Source organism: Miniopterus schreibersii (assembly GCF_964146895.1).
Source record: "Miniopterus schreibersii genome assembly, chromosome: 11".
Taxonomy (NCBI): Eukaryota; Metazoa; Chordata; class Mammalia; order Chiroptera; family Miniopteridae; genus Miniopterus; species Miniopterus schreibersii.
In genome coordinates, this window is record NC_138111.1 from 38,496,698 (window position 1) to 38,512,039 (window position 15,342).

At 37.7% G+C, this 15,342-nt stretch overlaps 1 protein-coding gene across 1 annotated transcript in view; it reads right to left on the minus strand.

The window, feature by feature from the left end:
• Positions 1-509: 509 nt before the first annotated feature.
• Positions 510-15,342, minus strand: part of GDA (guanine deaminase) — a 61,809-nt gene continuing 46,976 nt past the window's right edge. Inside the window, exons 10-14 of the mRNA XM_081151549.1 lie at positions 13,428-13,495; positions 9,604-9,741; positions 6,621-6,751; positions 5,466-5,493; positions 510-4,603 (exon numbers count right to left, since the gene is read on the minus strand). Coding sequence (XP_081007675.1) covers positions 4,533-4,603; positions 5,466-5,493; positions 6,621-6,751; positions 9,604-9,741; positions 13,428-13,495 — 436 coding nt within the window. The 3' untranslated portion in view covers positions 510-4,532. The remainder of the gene's footprint in view (positions 4,604-5,465; positions 5,494-6,620; positions 6,752-9,603; positions 9,742-13,427; positions 13,496-15,342) is intronic.

Genomic DNA, 15,342 nt, shown 5'->3' on the forward strand with positions numbered 1-15,342 from the left:
ACTAAGTTATCTTTAGGAGGAAAAAAAGGGTGCTTAGTAAGTTGCTCAGAACATCAAGGGCAAATGTACAGAACAAACTTATTACTCTCTTATGCTCCACATTACAAATAAAAAATAATGAACATAACAGTGCCAAAAAATCAGATTTAATCCTTATAGAATATTTTTATGTACAGAGAGATCTGTAACATCACTTGATTTAGATTCTAAAAAATAGACTGGTAAAAACACATTTAAAATGATTTTTGTTTCTGTTCAGTGTGCATTCATTTAAAAAATAACTGCTATATGGTAAGCACTCACTCTGTCTCTGGTGCTATCTTAAGTGCTGGCTATTTTATCTAATTCTCATGACCCTAAGGTAGAATGGAGACTTAAAGCATACAGCTCAAATGACACTGGAAACTGCTTCCATGCAGGTTCGAGAAACCAAAAATAATTAAACAGAGTAAAATATAATAGAACAGAACAGAATAAAATAGTACAAAAAAATAGCCCAGAACATCACAGACAGGAAAAGTATTATTTTTGATACTTTTGCTTTAAATATACATGTACATATGTATGTGTGAATTAATTCTTGATGTTAAAGTACATTCTCACTCTGGGTTGTGGCATATGTATATATAAAATATTTCACTATGCTGAGATCAAAAGCAATAGCATTTTGATTCTAAAGGGCTGAACATTTTAGCTTAATTTTTAAAAGTTATGTATAGAGATTATCATAGGTTGGAAAATACATGTTGGCCCACAGCTAAATATTCTATCCTGTTTTTTACAATCGTGTTAAAAGGAGAAAAACATTATAAGATTAATCCCCTTCTATCAGATTGATAGAACTCACAGCAACAATAAAATAATGTAAACACAAAATCTCATTTATTTTTTCTAAAACACAAAGGAGCTCACTCTGCACATAAACAATAAGCAAATCATACAAATATTGAGAAAAAATGTCCCCATGAATACATACATATATATTTTTTATTCTTCAGAGCAGCAATCAGGAATTTAACAAGGTAAAGTGGTTTTCAATAAAGAATGCTTTCTGACAGGCTTTTGAGTAGGAAATGGACAGGTACACTACTGCCACATAACATCTGATACTCAGTCACTTGAACCCCAAGGATGGTGAAAGCCACCTTGGAATTTATATTTAGCTTTATCATCGGCCTGTTCAACTTTTGCATTTCAGTAAATTTGAACCAGAATTAACCCTTCAGTGCTTGATCTCGCACACTCAGGGCTGTGGGAGAAAACGGGAGGAGAGTCTGGGCATGAAAACACGCGTGGGGACCAATGCCAGGGTTTCCTAATAGTGTCCATTCATTTGTGCACCTCTTTCAGTGTCTTTCATGTGAGTGTTTCTGGCATCATCATCAGCTTTAAAACATGGCAACAATGAAACGATACCCAGTAGGCTACAGAAGCATCTGATTCCGCATCTCCTCAGTGTACGGCACAAGGTAGACCTGACCCAACGTGCCTCCCGGCTTGCCTTTAAGGCTTCCCGTATGTCTGGTTGAGGTGAAAAGATTAAAAATAGAAAGAGTTTGGAAAGGAGTGAAGATTCAAAATATGTTGCTGGATCTCAAACCCATTGTTTCCTTTCTGACATCTCAGCTGTAGCTGCCAACAGGGATATTCAAGGTCACAATTCAAACTCAGATACACATAACAGGAGTGTTTCCCCACCACTCTCCTTTCTTAACCGTGCAGAAGTCTCATGGAAGTAAAACAGAAAGTCAATGGGCTTTGGTGCTCACGGTATTAACTTACAAAGACCTCCTCCTGGCATGAACAGGGCTTGTTCTAAGATATTATCTGAGACTCTCAAACTTTTGACATTGAATCAGAGAAGAAGCTGGGAGAATAGATAAGAGAGCTTGAGTCTCCTTGGCCTCAGTTCACGATGGCTCGGACCACCTCTCATGCCCTCATCCACACTTCACACTCTCTTGAATATTATATTCACCTTAGCTGATTAGCCTGATTTGTGTTCTGGTTGCAAAAATATTTTTAAAATGTGTGACAATCTTACTGGATACATTTTGTCCTGTTAAAGTATATTCCATTAAAAATACCATGAAATCTGAGGCAAAATAGTGCAGGGTGAAGTGAGGGGGCTGATTAGAAGTTTTAATTCTTTCCTGTCAGAGAGCAAAATCTTCAAGCACAAAGTGACAAACAGAAATGGCTTGGAATACTGTCTCCCCACAATTCAGGAAGTCAATTCACATTAGGCAAAGGCCACATTTCAAGGTGCAGAACACCTGGGCCCATGTATGGCGAGTGCCCGAAGTACTGCAAAAAGCATACGCACCATTCAAGAACACGGCACTTGGAGACATGAAGCCCATAAGTTCTAAGTGATGCAGGAAGATCAAAGCACAGGTAAACATTTCAACACATTCTATTTTTACTAGAAAAGATGTTCAGGTCTTAACATACTATCAGGGCTAAATTTAACATTAGACAGAGTGGTCGTATATGGTCATTCTTCCTGCTTCTGACGCTACACTTATTTATATTTACTGTATATGAATCCTAAATCTAAATGAAAGTGGATTTTTAACTTCAAAATGTATACTGTTAAGGATGGTAAAAGTATAGGCTCTTGCAAAGGGTGGGATCAGCTGCTGCTTGTTAGTGGATCTTGAACATCTCATCCAAATGCTTAAGCCCACTCATGAAGGTTAGACACCAGGTAACCGAGCTCCTTTGCCATGGATTGGGAGATAGAGCAGAAATCACATACTGGCACTTCAGAGAAATGGGGAGAAGTCTGGTGGGCCTTCTTTGACCTGACTCAGGAATTAGGAATTCTGCAAATACAGCTACTGAGACTAGAAGTTAGATTTACTGAATTACTTAATATCCTAAAAAACTGTTATTAAAAGAAAAAAACTCCAAAATTTGTTCTATCTTTAAGTATAGTTATACACAATCAAATTTAGAAGTGTTTTCACTAGGAAAGAAAACTGGGTAAGTTATTGCTTAATTAGCATGATTATGTGAGAATAAAAATTATAGACAAGAAGGCGAATTTTTTTCTTAGTTCTTATATATGGAATTAGCTACACAGTGTAAAGTTCTCTAATAATGAGTCAAACCTAAGCCCTAGGTATGAGTGTTATGAAATATTAAGAAAATCTACTCCTTTTCCTTGCTAGTTTGGAATTAAATGAGAAATACATAGTCTTTAAATAACATTCATATCAATGCTTCTTAAGGATTTATCATAGTCATAATTTGTTTTTAATTCTAGGTTATGGAAAAGAACACTAATTAGTTAGGAAGCATAAAAATACTCTTTGCTTTGCTTAATCTTCCTAAATATCTGGTACAGATTAAGTCCTATTAATATAAACATTAAGTGGGATGTTTATATATTTTTCATTATACTAAAATTCTAATGCCCTAAAATTATTAGGAATTAAAAAGACAATAGGATAAAATTGAAAAACAGAGTGCTTTCAACATGCAAGGTTTTAAGATTTTTAACAATATTTATTTTTAAAAGATTTGTCTTTTATTTGAAAGTTCTAACAGATTGATCTGAGTATGAAATTGCCAGCGACTACGGCATAGTTTTTGGGGACAGCAGGTCAATCTCAATGAAATGCTTCCTCTAGTGTTGACAGCTCCTGAGTGCCAGGCACCTTCCCAATTTATGAAGACTTCAATCTACACAACAGTGGGGTATGGAATTTGTTTCCCTTCTAATAAAACTGAAGCGATAATAGCATCACACAGTTACACATTAAGGTGATTTAAAGTACACAAGAATACAACTATTTATGCCATGTAGTTGTGTGAATAATATTCCTAAGAGACTTTAAATCTTTGCTACCCAACTCCTGACAAACACTTTGATGCACAGGGCTATATTAAGAAAGCTTGTGGCATTCAATTTCTGACAATTCATCCCCAAAGAAGGCAAAGCACAACAATAGCAAGTCTCTGAAATGCAAATTCCATTAAGTACAAATTTCCAGAACACAAAGTCAATCTAGAAGCATGTTTTAAAACTTAATGAGTTCTCTTTTTCAATTAGTAAGCTCAGGATATAATTTTCAAACAAGCTGAAGTGATTTTCCAATGTCTTTTCGTAGTCTGACTTTTTCTCCCTTGTGAAAATATACTCACTGGTTCATTTTCCATATCCAATTTTCACATTTATTAGCTTAGAATATCTAACCTAAATTGGAATATATTTCCTCTCCACAGTTCCAAACATGAAGTCGATTTTACTTTAATCTCATAATAACAACACCATTAGTAATAACATTCTCTTATGCTTAAGCTTAAAGTAAATCTGAACCGCTCAAAAAGAACTTTTAAACCCTCCTGACCACAGATTTGAGAATTAGTGCAACTTCCTTTGATTTGTCAAGTGAGCACTGTAAGCAAACACAGAAAGATAGTCATCCCAAGAACAAGGTACTATTTTTTGACTTTCTAACCCTGCCTGGGCAGAGGAGGTACAGAACCACGTCGTCCCGGAGACCTCGGAGACGCCCAGGGCCTTAGACTGAGCTTGAAAAGGGCACCACCTGCTTTCCGCCCACATAAACCTCCTCAATGTTTCGGTCATCCCCTGGAAGAAAAAGAAGGGAATCATTTATAAAGTGCTTTTGTGTTAATAACTATTTTCCTTGCCCCTGAGAGAGATTTATAAGCAAAACACACTTCTACGAGAGAAAATACAAAAACTGCCTTTCTTTGTCTCAGGTTGTTTAAAATACCGACAAGGGAGACGTGACCAATAGAAGGTGCTGCATCTAATTCGAGGGTTGGGCTCTGAAATCCGTACCTGAGGCAGAAATCACATGTAGTTGAATTGACCCCTATCGCTGTCTGTTCAGCTGAAATGAGTTTGCCTTTCCAGCCCCAAACGTAAAGGCAGTGCTTATAATTACACCCCAAATCACACTCAGCACGGTGAGGTGAAGGGCCTGCAAGAACTGAGCTCCACGAGGAAACCAAGCGTCTCTCCATTCTCAGTTCACTCAGGACTCAGAGCTCACTCGACGGAGTGGCAGGCAGAGTAGAATCTTGTACGTGATTTATTTCTCTCCCTCACTGAATATAGTGGCATGGGGTACGTGAAAAACCATGTGAGGCGAGACCCCACCACATCCTTACCACGAATACAACATGGTAGGGCAGCCTGAGGGTCGGGATTGAGTGTAGGAGGAAGAGGCCTGCTGATCTTCCCCTTGGCCTGCCAGCAGTTGAGAATTTATGACTGTATGCTCCATAGGAGCAAATTTCAAATTATGTCTTTAAGTATTGTGTCATAAATGGGCTCTATCCTGAGGAAAGTTTAAAAAAAAATAAAAATCAAAGCAATTGATCACACTTACGGTTTAACATGTGGTATCATAAATGCGGAGAGTCATACCCAAGATAGAGATAGAGAAAGATTTTATTTAGCATAGAGACATATTTTTACCTACCTAGATAGAGAAACTTCTGGATAATAGTCTAAAAGGGAAAATAAAGGTAATAAGAAGAAAAAATTATTTTGTGCACTTAGAAAAGTAAATTCATAGTCAATAGTGCATTAGCAAAACCCAGAAATATAAATTCATTTCTCAATGGTAAAATCTACTTTTATTAATGAAAAAGAAATGGTATTTTGCTGAAAAAAATACTAGTTATTAGTAAATGTTTATCTACTGCCTGAAAGTTCTTGAAATATTTAGAAGAAAAGTTTTACATAAATTAATTTAACAAAATAATGCAAATATTTTAAGAGATCTATAAGAAAAATGACTGGATGAATAGGACTGAGCCCTATTCCCAGAAATCCACTCTAATAAAGAAGTAAAAGAATAAATAATATAAAAATAACAAATAATCAACCACAAATAATCTAGCATCTTTTTTCTAAAAAAACTCAATATGTTATATTTACATATTTACTTTCATAGTGGATCATGTTATAAATGGTAATTAATTTTTTTAGAAAAACTCAGTATCTTATAACAAATTGTTATTAAAGTAAGAAGAACTAGTTTGTTTTATACATAGGGAAACATTTCATAATAGGAGGAACAAAGTAATAAAACTCATTTTCTTATAATTGAGAAAATCAGTGTAGCATTGTGGTCAAGAGTACAGACTCTGGAAGTCATAAAGTCCAGGGCTTGAATCCCAACTCTGTCTAATAATTACTAATGACTAACCATCAATCCTTAGGTAAATCACTTAACCTCCCTTACGCCTCATTGCCCCCCAAATTACAATATCAATAGTACCTATCTCTCATAAGAGTTATTTTGATCATTAAACAAAAATTATGTATGAAAGTTCTTAATGCCATGTCACGTAGCACCTAGCAAATGTGTTCAATAAGTGCTAGTTATATTATGGCTTCTTATAGCCCCAAACATTCAATATACAAATATATTCAAAATACAAATATTCTGTTAGTACCATTATTGCTAACATCATTGTCATGAAATTATGCTAACTTTTAAAAATCAAGCTTCCCTTTTAAGGCCCTCCTGCATTCCATTAAAATGTTTCCTTCTATTTTGTTTTCTACAAGGAAGCTATTGTAATTGCTTCATGAAATAGATGCATTTTGATTAACTTTTTTTACTTACCTCAGAAATATCACCAACAAAATCCCCATGGAACAGGTCAATGGGAGAATCAGATGCTTTGGGGTTGATCAAGAGGGCATCAAATTCCTTGCCAACTTCAAAGTTTCCAATCTCTCTATCAAGCCCCAGGGCTACAGTGTGAAATAAATTAATAAATAGTCAATATTTTGATCCATCAGACAGTGCCAATGTCCCAGTTTGCAAGGACAGAGTCAACCAACACGTCACCAGGAAAAAAATTAGTATCTTAATAGTGAAGCAGAAAAGCTCTCTCATTCCAATAGCTCCCAAGACTTCAACGTTCAGAAATCAAGGAAAGCAAATCTGAGAATAAAACAGTTCCCTTCATCACATGATCATAATTCTGATGGTGTATCTCTATAGGCGCTCTTCACAGTCCAACTGGTCTATGGTTCATTCATCCCTCCAAGAAACATGACAACTGACAAAATATCTTTCTTTTTTCCTTCCTAGTCTCCCCCACAACACTCCGACTCCTGTCCTTCCCCCTTTTGTTCCATGAAGTAGCTGACAAGAACTATTTTCATGGCAGTGGAATGAACTTCAAATAAACAAAAAGTAATTATCCTTTTGCACATTTGCCAATGCAGGCATATCCATCATAAGTTCCTTAGTTTAAATTTTTGAAATAGAAAAAATTCACTTCTAAAAGTAAATAGATGCTCATGACTTAAGAGTCACAATCCTTTTCAAAGCAGACCAATTTCTTTGCAACCTCAAAGATTTTCTGGTTGCAAGAGAAGAATTGTTTTCTAAAGTAGTGCATAGGTCAATAATGTCTATTGATTTGTTCTATCTCATAGCTAGAATTCATGTTCCATGTGTATTAGATGCTGAAGAAGAACATCTCTTTCACTGATATGATTTAGTTTCAGAAGGTGCAGGGAGAAAAAAGGAAGATGGGGAGGAGTTGGCTTCCTTGGTCAATGAAAATATTGCATCTTTAACTCAGTAAAGCCTGTGATTTGAGTAAGGTGTACACTGAGATACCAAATGGAAGCATGCATAAAAGGAGGGTCAGTTGGAGTACAACATTATTTATTTGAACTTTTACATATTTTTTCATATTCTATCACTATCAAGATATGGTCCAATATGAAGATATTGAATGGCATATCCCTGTTAGACAATATTTGATACATTATATTTCTATTCATGGATATCCAGAAGTCTTTTGGCAATGCTCTAATCACTGACTTAAAAATCCTACTTATTCTTAAAAGAGTATTTAAAGGGAAACTCTTTCATTCTCAGAAACGAAAGATTTTTTTAGCTAAAGAATTCTTATAGAAAGACAGGGGTGCGAAAATAATTAGAAATGTTAAAAGCAGTTAGGTAACTTCTGCTAATAGTGTGGAGAAGGACTTGAATGTAATAGAAAAAGCACTGGAAATTCTCTCCTCCTTCACCCATTTGCCCTTGACAAAGAAACATGACAAATATAAGTTTTTAATGACTGTATTCAACATAAAATTATTGTGCATTTAATAGGTCAGATAACCAGGTTCATTTGCCAGACTTTGATAATATATAAACTAATTGAGCTATTTGTTGGAACCGGGAGAGTTCAGGCATGAACTAACCAAAGAAGATACAATTGTTTTTGGTGAATTTGTAAATTGATCTAAATTCAAATTATTGCCGTAAGGCCCAGCTGGGCTGGTAAGCAACTCCAATGCATTTCAGGAAATACAGTTTTGCTGCTTTTGGAGCAAATGTTGGCTCTGTGAAGGTGATTTATGCACATCTTGAATATAAAGGTAGTGGCAAGCCGGGAAGATGCCACACTTTAAATAGGAATTCATTCACCTCATTTCACTCAGACTCTTGTAGAAACACAAGTTAAGAAGAAATTCCAAAACAGTAAGCCCAGCAGCCCAGAAAATGCAACAAGGTTGAAATGATTGGGTAAACATTCTACCCTGGCTTGATCAGACACCTAATCCTGATGAAGCAACTCACAGAGAGCCTAGAATTAAAAAAAAAACAAAAAACAGCCCACACTATTTAAATACAACTCATTGCACCTTGAAAATAAGAGGGTTGGCCAACTGCTTGAACTCATATGCACAAACACAGTGGCAGTGGAGGTGGGGAGTGCCATGCTTGTTAAAAGAAGGGTGACTTAAAATATGGAACTTCACATGAATTCCTAAGACTTGGAAATGTGAACGGTGTGACCTCTACTTGTTTTTCTTGAAAGGTTCTTTATCATAGCCCAGAACATTCAAAGAAGAGTCAGGAAGCTTCTCTTCCCGGGGTATTCTTGGTTTTCATTATGCTCTATTTTTAAGACCCAGATTAGATATATATAAGTCTACCTATATATCTGTATCAGTCTCTATATCTATATTTTTATTTCTCACTAGCTACCTAAGATTTCATGCTATGTTCACTATCATCCATCTAGAGTACACCATTATACTAAAGTGACTGAAAGCTAGCAATTATCAATTTCTATTTTTTCCCATAAAAAATACCGTTACATATGAGAACTAGGAAAAGCTGGTGAACAATATTTGCATATCAACCCACCATATTTTGACATTTCTCTCCACTTAAAGAGACTTGGGTAATTACTATACTTAATTACATAAACAAAATGCATACTCCAAGCTGGGATTTACACAGGAAGGTATCACAGTGAAAAGGTGAGAACCTCACTCTGACATCATGTTTTGGATTCAAATCATGGCACTCTATAGCTTAACGGCTGTGTTAGCTTCCACCAGGTACCTTGATAAAATAGAACTAACAACAGTGGTTGAGAGGTAAATAACAACATACATAAAGCATGTTGCATAGTGCCTGTCACGGGGTAAGAGCTCTTGGCTATTATTTTTACTACTATTTCATGAATATTGGACACCTGCTAATACCACTATCATCTACCTTCATAGTGCACCCAAGGACACAGACTGGCATGGTTGTACATTGTTAGAGAGAAAAAAATGGTGATTACCTTGGCTGCCTCCAAGAGTAGCTAGTCTGAATACCTCTTTGAGGGTGAGGCTTTTCTCATTTATCGAAAGAACGTCGGAAACCATCATTGCGCTTCTGATTGCACTGAACATGGAACATGAATAACCGCCAGCCACGTCTATGGTAGAAGAAACCAAGACAGTAAACTTATGAGATAAATGGAATATTAAGTATATAAGGTTGGATTTTGAAATTCCGTTTTTCAATTATAGTTTACATTCAATGTTATTTTGCATTGGTTTCAGGTGTACAGCATAGTTAGTCAATCATATACTTTACAAAGTGATCCCCCCGATATTTCAAGTACCACTTAACATCATACATAATGATCACAATATCAGTGACTATATTCCCTATGCTGCACTTTAGAGACTTGTGACTATTTTGGGGTTTTTTTTGGTGTTTTTTTTAAATTTTTTTAAAAAATATATCTTTATTGATTTTAGAGAGAGGGAAGGAGAGGGAGAGAGAGAGATAGAAACATCAATGATGAGAGAGTCACTGATCAAGCCCGCAACCCGGGCATGTGCCCTGACCAGGAATCGAACCCCGATCGCCTCGATGCTCAACCCCTGAGCCACGCCCGGCCGGGTTTGTGACTATTTTGTAACTACCAATTTGTACTTCTTAATAGGTTGGGTTTTTTATTTGTTTGTTTTTAGTGACAGATATTCAGTCTTTAATATACTTCAAATAAAAGATCTTATCTATGAACATAGAATAGACACAGGTGAGAGTCACTGATCGGCTGTGGGCATGTGCCCTGACTGGGAATCGAGCGAGAGAGGAAGGAGGGAATCGAGAACAGCGCGGTCTCACCGAATCCAATACAGCACCGTGGACAGAGGAGAGAGCAGTCACCTATGGCAAACACTGCGAGGAGTCCCGCGTAATAAGTACAGAACGTCCTTTGCAGCTGACAGCAAGACAGCACAGGGGCGACAGCCCCAGGGAGGAAGGACAAGGATCATTACCATGGGGGGGGGAGCCAGCCTGAAGTGGGTGGGGGCACGCAAGAGTGCTCAGAAAATGGTAGCCATGTGGGTCCCCACTTTTTGAAGAAGTTTTGTGTTGTAGGGGAGTAGAGAGGCGGAGCAGGAGCCAGAGGGGAGTGTCTGATTAAAAGAGAGGTGTGTTGTTGTTTTTAAATTTCATTGCTTAGAAGATCAGAATATGCTAAAGAATATTTTTGTGATGATAGAAATGATTCAGTAGGGAGGAGATAAGGATGATACAAAAGAGTTAGTGGCAAAAGGAGTTAATTTATTGAGATACTTGGAGAGGGAGAGAATACAAAACATGCCTCAGGGATTTTAGGTTTTGCCTGAAATAGGAGGGGGGACTTTGGGGAAGGGGGTAGGTTATTATGAGTAAAGCTGGTATCAACATTCTTATACAACTCTTTTTGCAAATATATGTGTTTATGTCTGTCTCTAGAGTAAATTCCAAAATGGAATTACTGGGTCATATGTAGATTTATATTTAACTCAATAGGAAACTGCCAAAGAGTTCTCCAAAGTGGTTGTGCATTTACCCTCCCTTCAGTTGTGTATGAGAGTCTACATGCTTCTTATTCTTTTTTATTTTTCAGTTTTCTTCTTTCATTTTAAAAATTTCCGTTTCCATCACAACCTGTGGGCTTTTCATAGTGCCATGTGTTCTTGTACTCCGAGGAGGATGGTAATTTTCTGAAAATTTCTTCTGGATCCTGAAGTAAATCATTTGCAAAAATATGCTCACCCTTTTATTTATTTTTTTGATACTGCTGTTTCTTGTTTTGCCATATTTTCATTAAGCTTCGTGTTCCTCTAATATTTGAGGAAGTCCAGACCTGCCTACACTTGATATAGATACAGTGAATGACCTGCCCTTACAACTGTTCTCTGTCCATAATATCAGGCTAAATAATCTTCTAAAGCCTACAAGTGAAGGGCAAGTTCATACACAAAGGTCATGTTTAGAAAATAGTGGAGCATAGGGTGGCTACCACAGCAGAGACTATGTAAAATGCATTCTCCAACTTAGTAAGCAAATACATCATATTTAATCAAATATTTGGTCAATGTACCAACACTGCTCTTTCCCTTTTAAGCCAATTGGTGTTGACTAGTACAAATGTATCAGATTTTTTTTCCCATTTAATCCTGAAAACAAGCTTGTAAGATAGATATTGTCATGATTGTTGTTCTTACTGTTATAGAAATTAAGAAATAAATTCCTAGAAAATTAATTTGTTCAATGTCTTACAGCTAATAAGTGACAGAACTTTACGTAATTGTTTCAGGCCATTGCCACACAATCCAAAGTCAAGAACTGGAAGTCACGTGATGTATTTAAATCATAGAAACCAAACTTCCAGAAAATTTTAAAGCAATACCAACTTTTTTTTTTTAATACATCTTTATTGATTTCAGAGAGAGGAAGGAGAGAGTGGGAGAGAGAGAGAGAGAGATAGAAGCATCAATGATGAGAGAGTCATTGATTGGCTGCCTCCTGCAAGCCCCCCACCAGGGAACGAGCCCGCAACCGGGGCATGTGCCCTGACCAGGAATGGAACCATGATCTTCTGGATCCTAGGTCAATGCCCAACCACTGAGCAACATCGGCCAGACTCTACCTTGTTTTGCATGTCTGCTAAATTTTTCATTAATTGACTATACTGTGTAACAAAAACCCTTGGCCTTTTTTCCCTTATCCATTAAAGCTTTTCTGTTGAGGTAAAATAGTTGATTTCCTGCTTTAGCACCTGCAACTATATTCAGGTATTACACAATCTCAATGACTCAAGGCTTAAATTAGAATTTTTTAAAAAATCTAATTTCTTTGATTCATGTAAAATTGGGGAAAACTTCTACATTAGCATACCTATTTTAAAATATTGATAAATCTCTGTATTACTGTGTGTCTTACCAAGGAGTCGCTTGGTACAAAGTTAACTGAGACTCGAGTTATTCCAGAAACTGATGGCAATCATCACTGTCAACATGCAAACATCCCGATGCTCTTAAATATCAGGAGGACAAATGCATAAGAATGGAAAGTAAGTCCTTGTGCCACACACGCACTTTTAAAAACGTTTTAGTTTATTCACACACAATAGTAAAAGCAGGTTCACAGTGGATATGCTAGACACCTGGGCTTGACTCACACTTTCAAAGTGAGTAGCACTGCACACCTCGGGGAAAATCATTAAAATGAACTGTGAAAAAAAAGAGAGGCATCCTTAATTTACAAGCCACTGAGAATGTCCTTCAGCCTAGCAAACATCACGCTGCCCGTGGGAATGGAATCTCACTTTGCTAACCACTGCTTAAAAGCAAAGCAAGTCCTTTACATAACATAACTCGGAGTTCTCAGCGCTGGCACACACTGATTTTGTGCTTACTATGGCAAGGCCAAGTAATTTCCTTTTGAGTCGGTGTTTGTGATGGCACACTAATTGAAAACAAGAAACACACAAATCCAAACTATTAAAGCCTAGCCAGAGGGACAAAACAAAAGAGAAAAAAATCAAGGACTTTTTTAAAAGAATCTCGAAAACACTAGAGAAGGGCTTATCCTTTATAGCTGCTGAACAGTAAATACAGATAATAGCTTTCAGAAGGTGAGTGACATCAAACGTCTTCTTTTGTGTACATCGTCTTACTACTTCCAACCCTACTATTTTATTAACTCAAGGTATTATTACCAGAAAATAAAACTAATTTTTTTAAACATGGAAATGCAACCTGAACATTAATCGCGTTAGAAAGTTATGCACTTAATCAACCACTTTGCCATGGCCCCAAATGGCGCACTACTGACCTGTACCCAGCCCTACTTTCACTTCATGTTTCAGCACGTCTAGCACATTGAGAAGGCCGCTCCTGAGCCTGTGGAGAGAGGAGATTGTCAGAACAAGGGGGCCTGTGTGGGCCCAACAGGAGAAAGACACTAACGATAGTGATGGCGCTGGCGATGGCGCTGAAAATGACATTCTCCATCACATCAGTCTAATGCTGACACACACAGTTGTCACATCACAACATCTGAGTCCTAGAGTAAAAATAGATCATGCAAGAGCTTGAATCCTTGCACTGAGGTTAATTCCAGGAGGAAACAAAGAGGCAAGAACAAAAACAGGAAGTAGGGGATCATTTGCAAGGAAAAATAAACTAAAGCTTGCAGTTAGTCCAAAAGTCCTACCGGTCTTTAATATATTTTAACCAACCCATCCTCCTATATTAGGAAGTAGAAATTATAAAGGATTGCCTTTCTCTCCGTCTGGAATAATTTGTTACCCTGAATGAGTAGCAACTATCAAGATCAAAGGAACAGGGGGTGTAACTGGAAAAGGGGTACATTCCGATGAGTCTGGGCCTGTCGGTTCAAATGCAGCCACTGGGGACAGCAGAAACTAGGAGAGATGGTTCCTGCACTGAATCCTGGTCCTTGTGACTCTGAGCTTAATAGATAAGCCGCTTTTCTAAAGAAACGAAGGAAACCAAAAGCAATCCTTAGAAGTCCGAGAAGATGCAAAGGTCAAAGTGGTCGGCTCGAAGACGCACGTGACTATAATTTTCGAAGCCCCAACGTACATGCAATAAATCTCTCAGTTGTTGAGGAAGAGCAGTTGCCATTTAAACAGAAATATATCCATAAAGAAATTTAACTTCAAACCTAAATTTCAATCATGCTTTAATTTAGATGTGTAACTAACGGAAGGGATGTTAAACCCTTCCCCGATCTGGCCACTAGACCATAATCATGGTCACTAAGCTGTACCTAGGCAGGATTCCCTGTCATGTGTTACCACTCAATGTCTCAAAACTAGAAGTCTTTGGAACCTGTCAGACACCCCAGAAATAAATCACTGTGCCTCTTGTGCCTTCCCACATTGCCAGTGATGTATCATTTTTTCTTTCACAAAGTCCCTTGGCTTTTAACTGCCGGCACCTCCAACTCTTTGCCAAGGGCACTCTTGAGCTAATAGAACCTGCTCTGCCCTGGTTTGGGGAAGGTCAGAAGCTCCAGGGACTCAATGGCTCTTCACCCCACCCAGTGGTCCCCCAACAATGTTGTTTGGGGTATAACTACCCCAGCTCCCCCACCCCTTGGGCAGAATGACTTGGAGGTCTGCTATGGACACTGGCTCCCTGGGATTTCCAGAACAATTAAACTCCAGGAGCCCATGCTGATAACTTGGTTAATGGTGCACTCTTTACTGACTTCCTTCCCTTCTCTGTCTTACCCCACTAAAGGTGTTTTCTGAGATTGCATCCCTAATAAACTACTCGTACATGAGTCCTCGTCTCATGGTCTGCTTCTGCAAGAACTCAAAACAAGAGAACACAAAGTAACTCGAGAGAAAACTAAAATCTAGCAGAAGCTAAATACATTTATCGAATGAGTATATGAATGACCCACCCCAGCCTGCTCCTAAGAGGAAGCAGCTCTGTTCTGGGTCTAATAACATCAGAAAGGAGAGCTCCTTTCTCTGACTAACCCTGGGCCATGAATTCTTAACCTAGCATCCATGGATCAGCATCACGGGATCCATGAATTCCCCAAAATTAGGTGCAGCGTGTTTATATCTCTGGGCGTTTTTCTGAAGATACAGGCCAAAATGCTCATGTGACTCACTTGTGGATCCATAACCTTTCAAAATGTTAAGAACCAGTTATGAATAAAGCTTTTGCATTCTGGCGAACTAGAATAGGGCAAGGTCCCTCCCATGTGA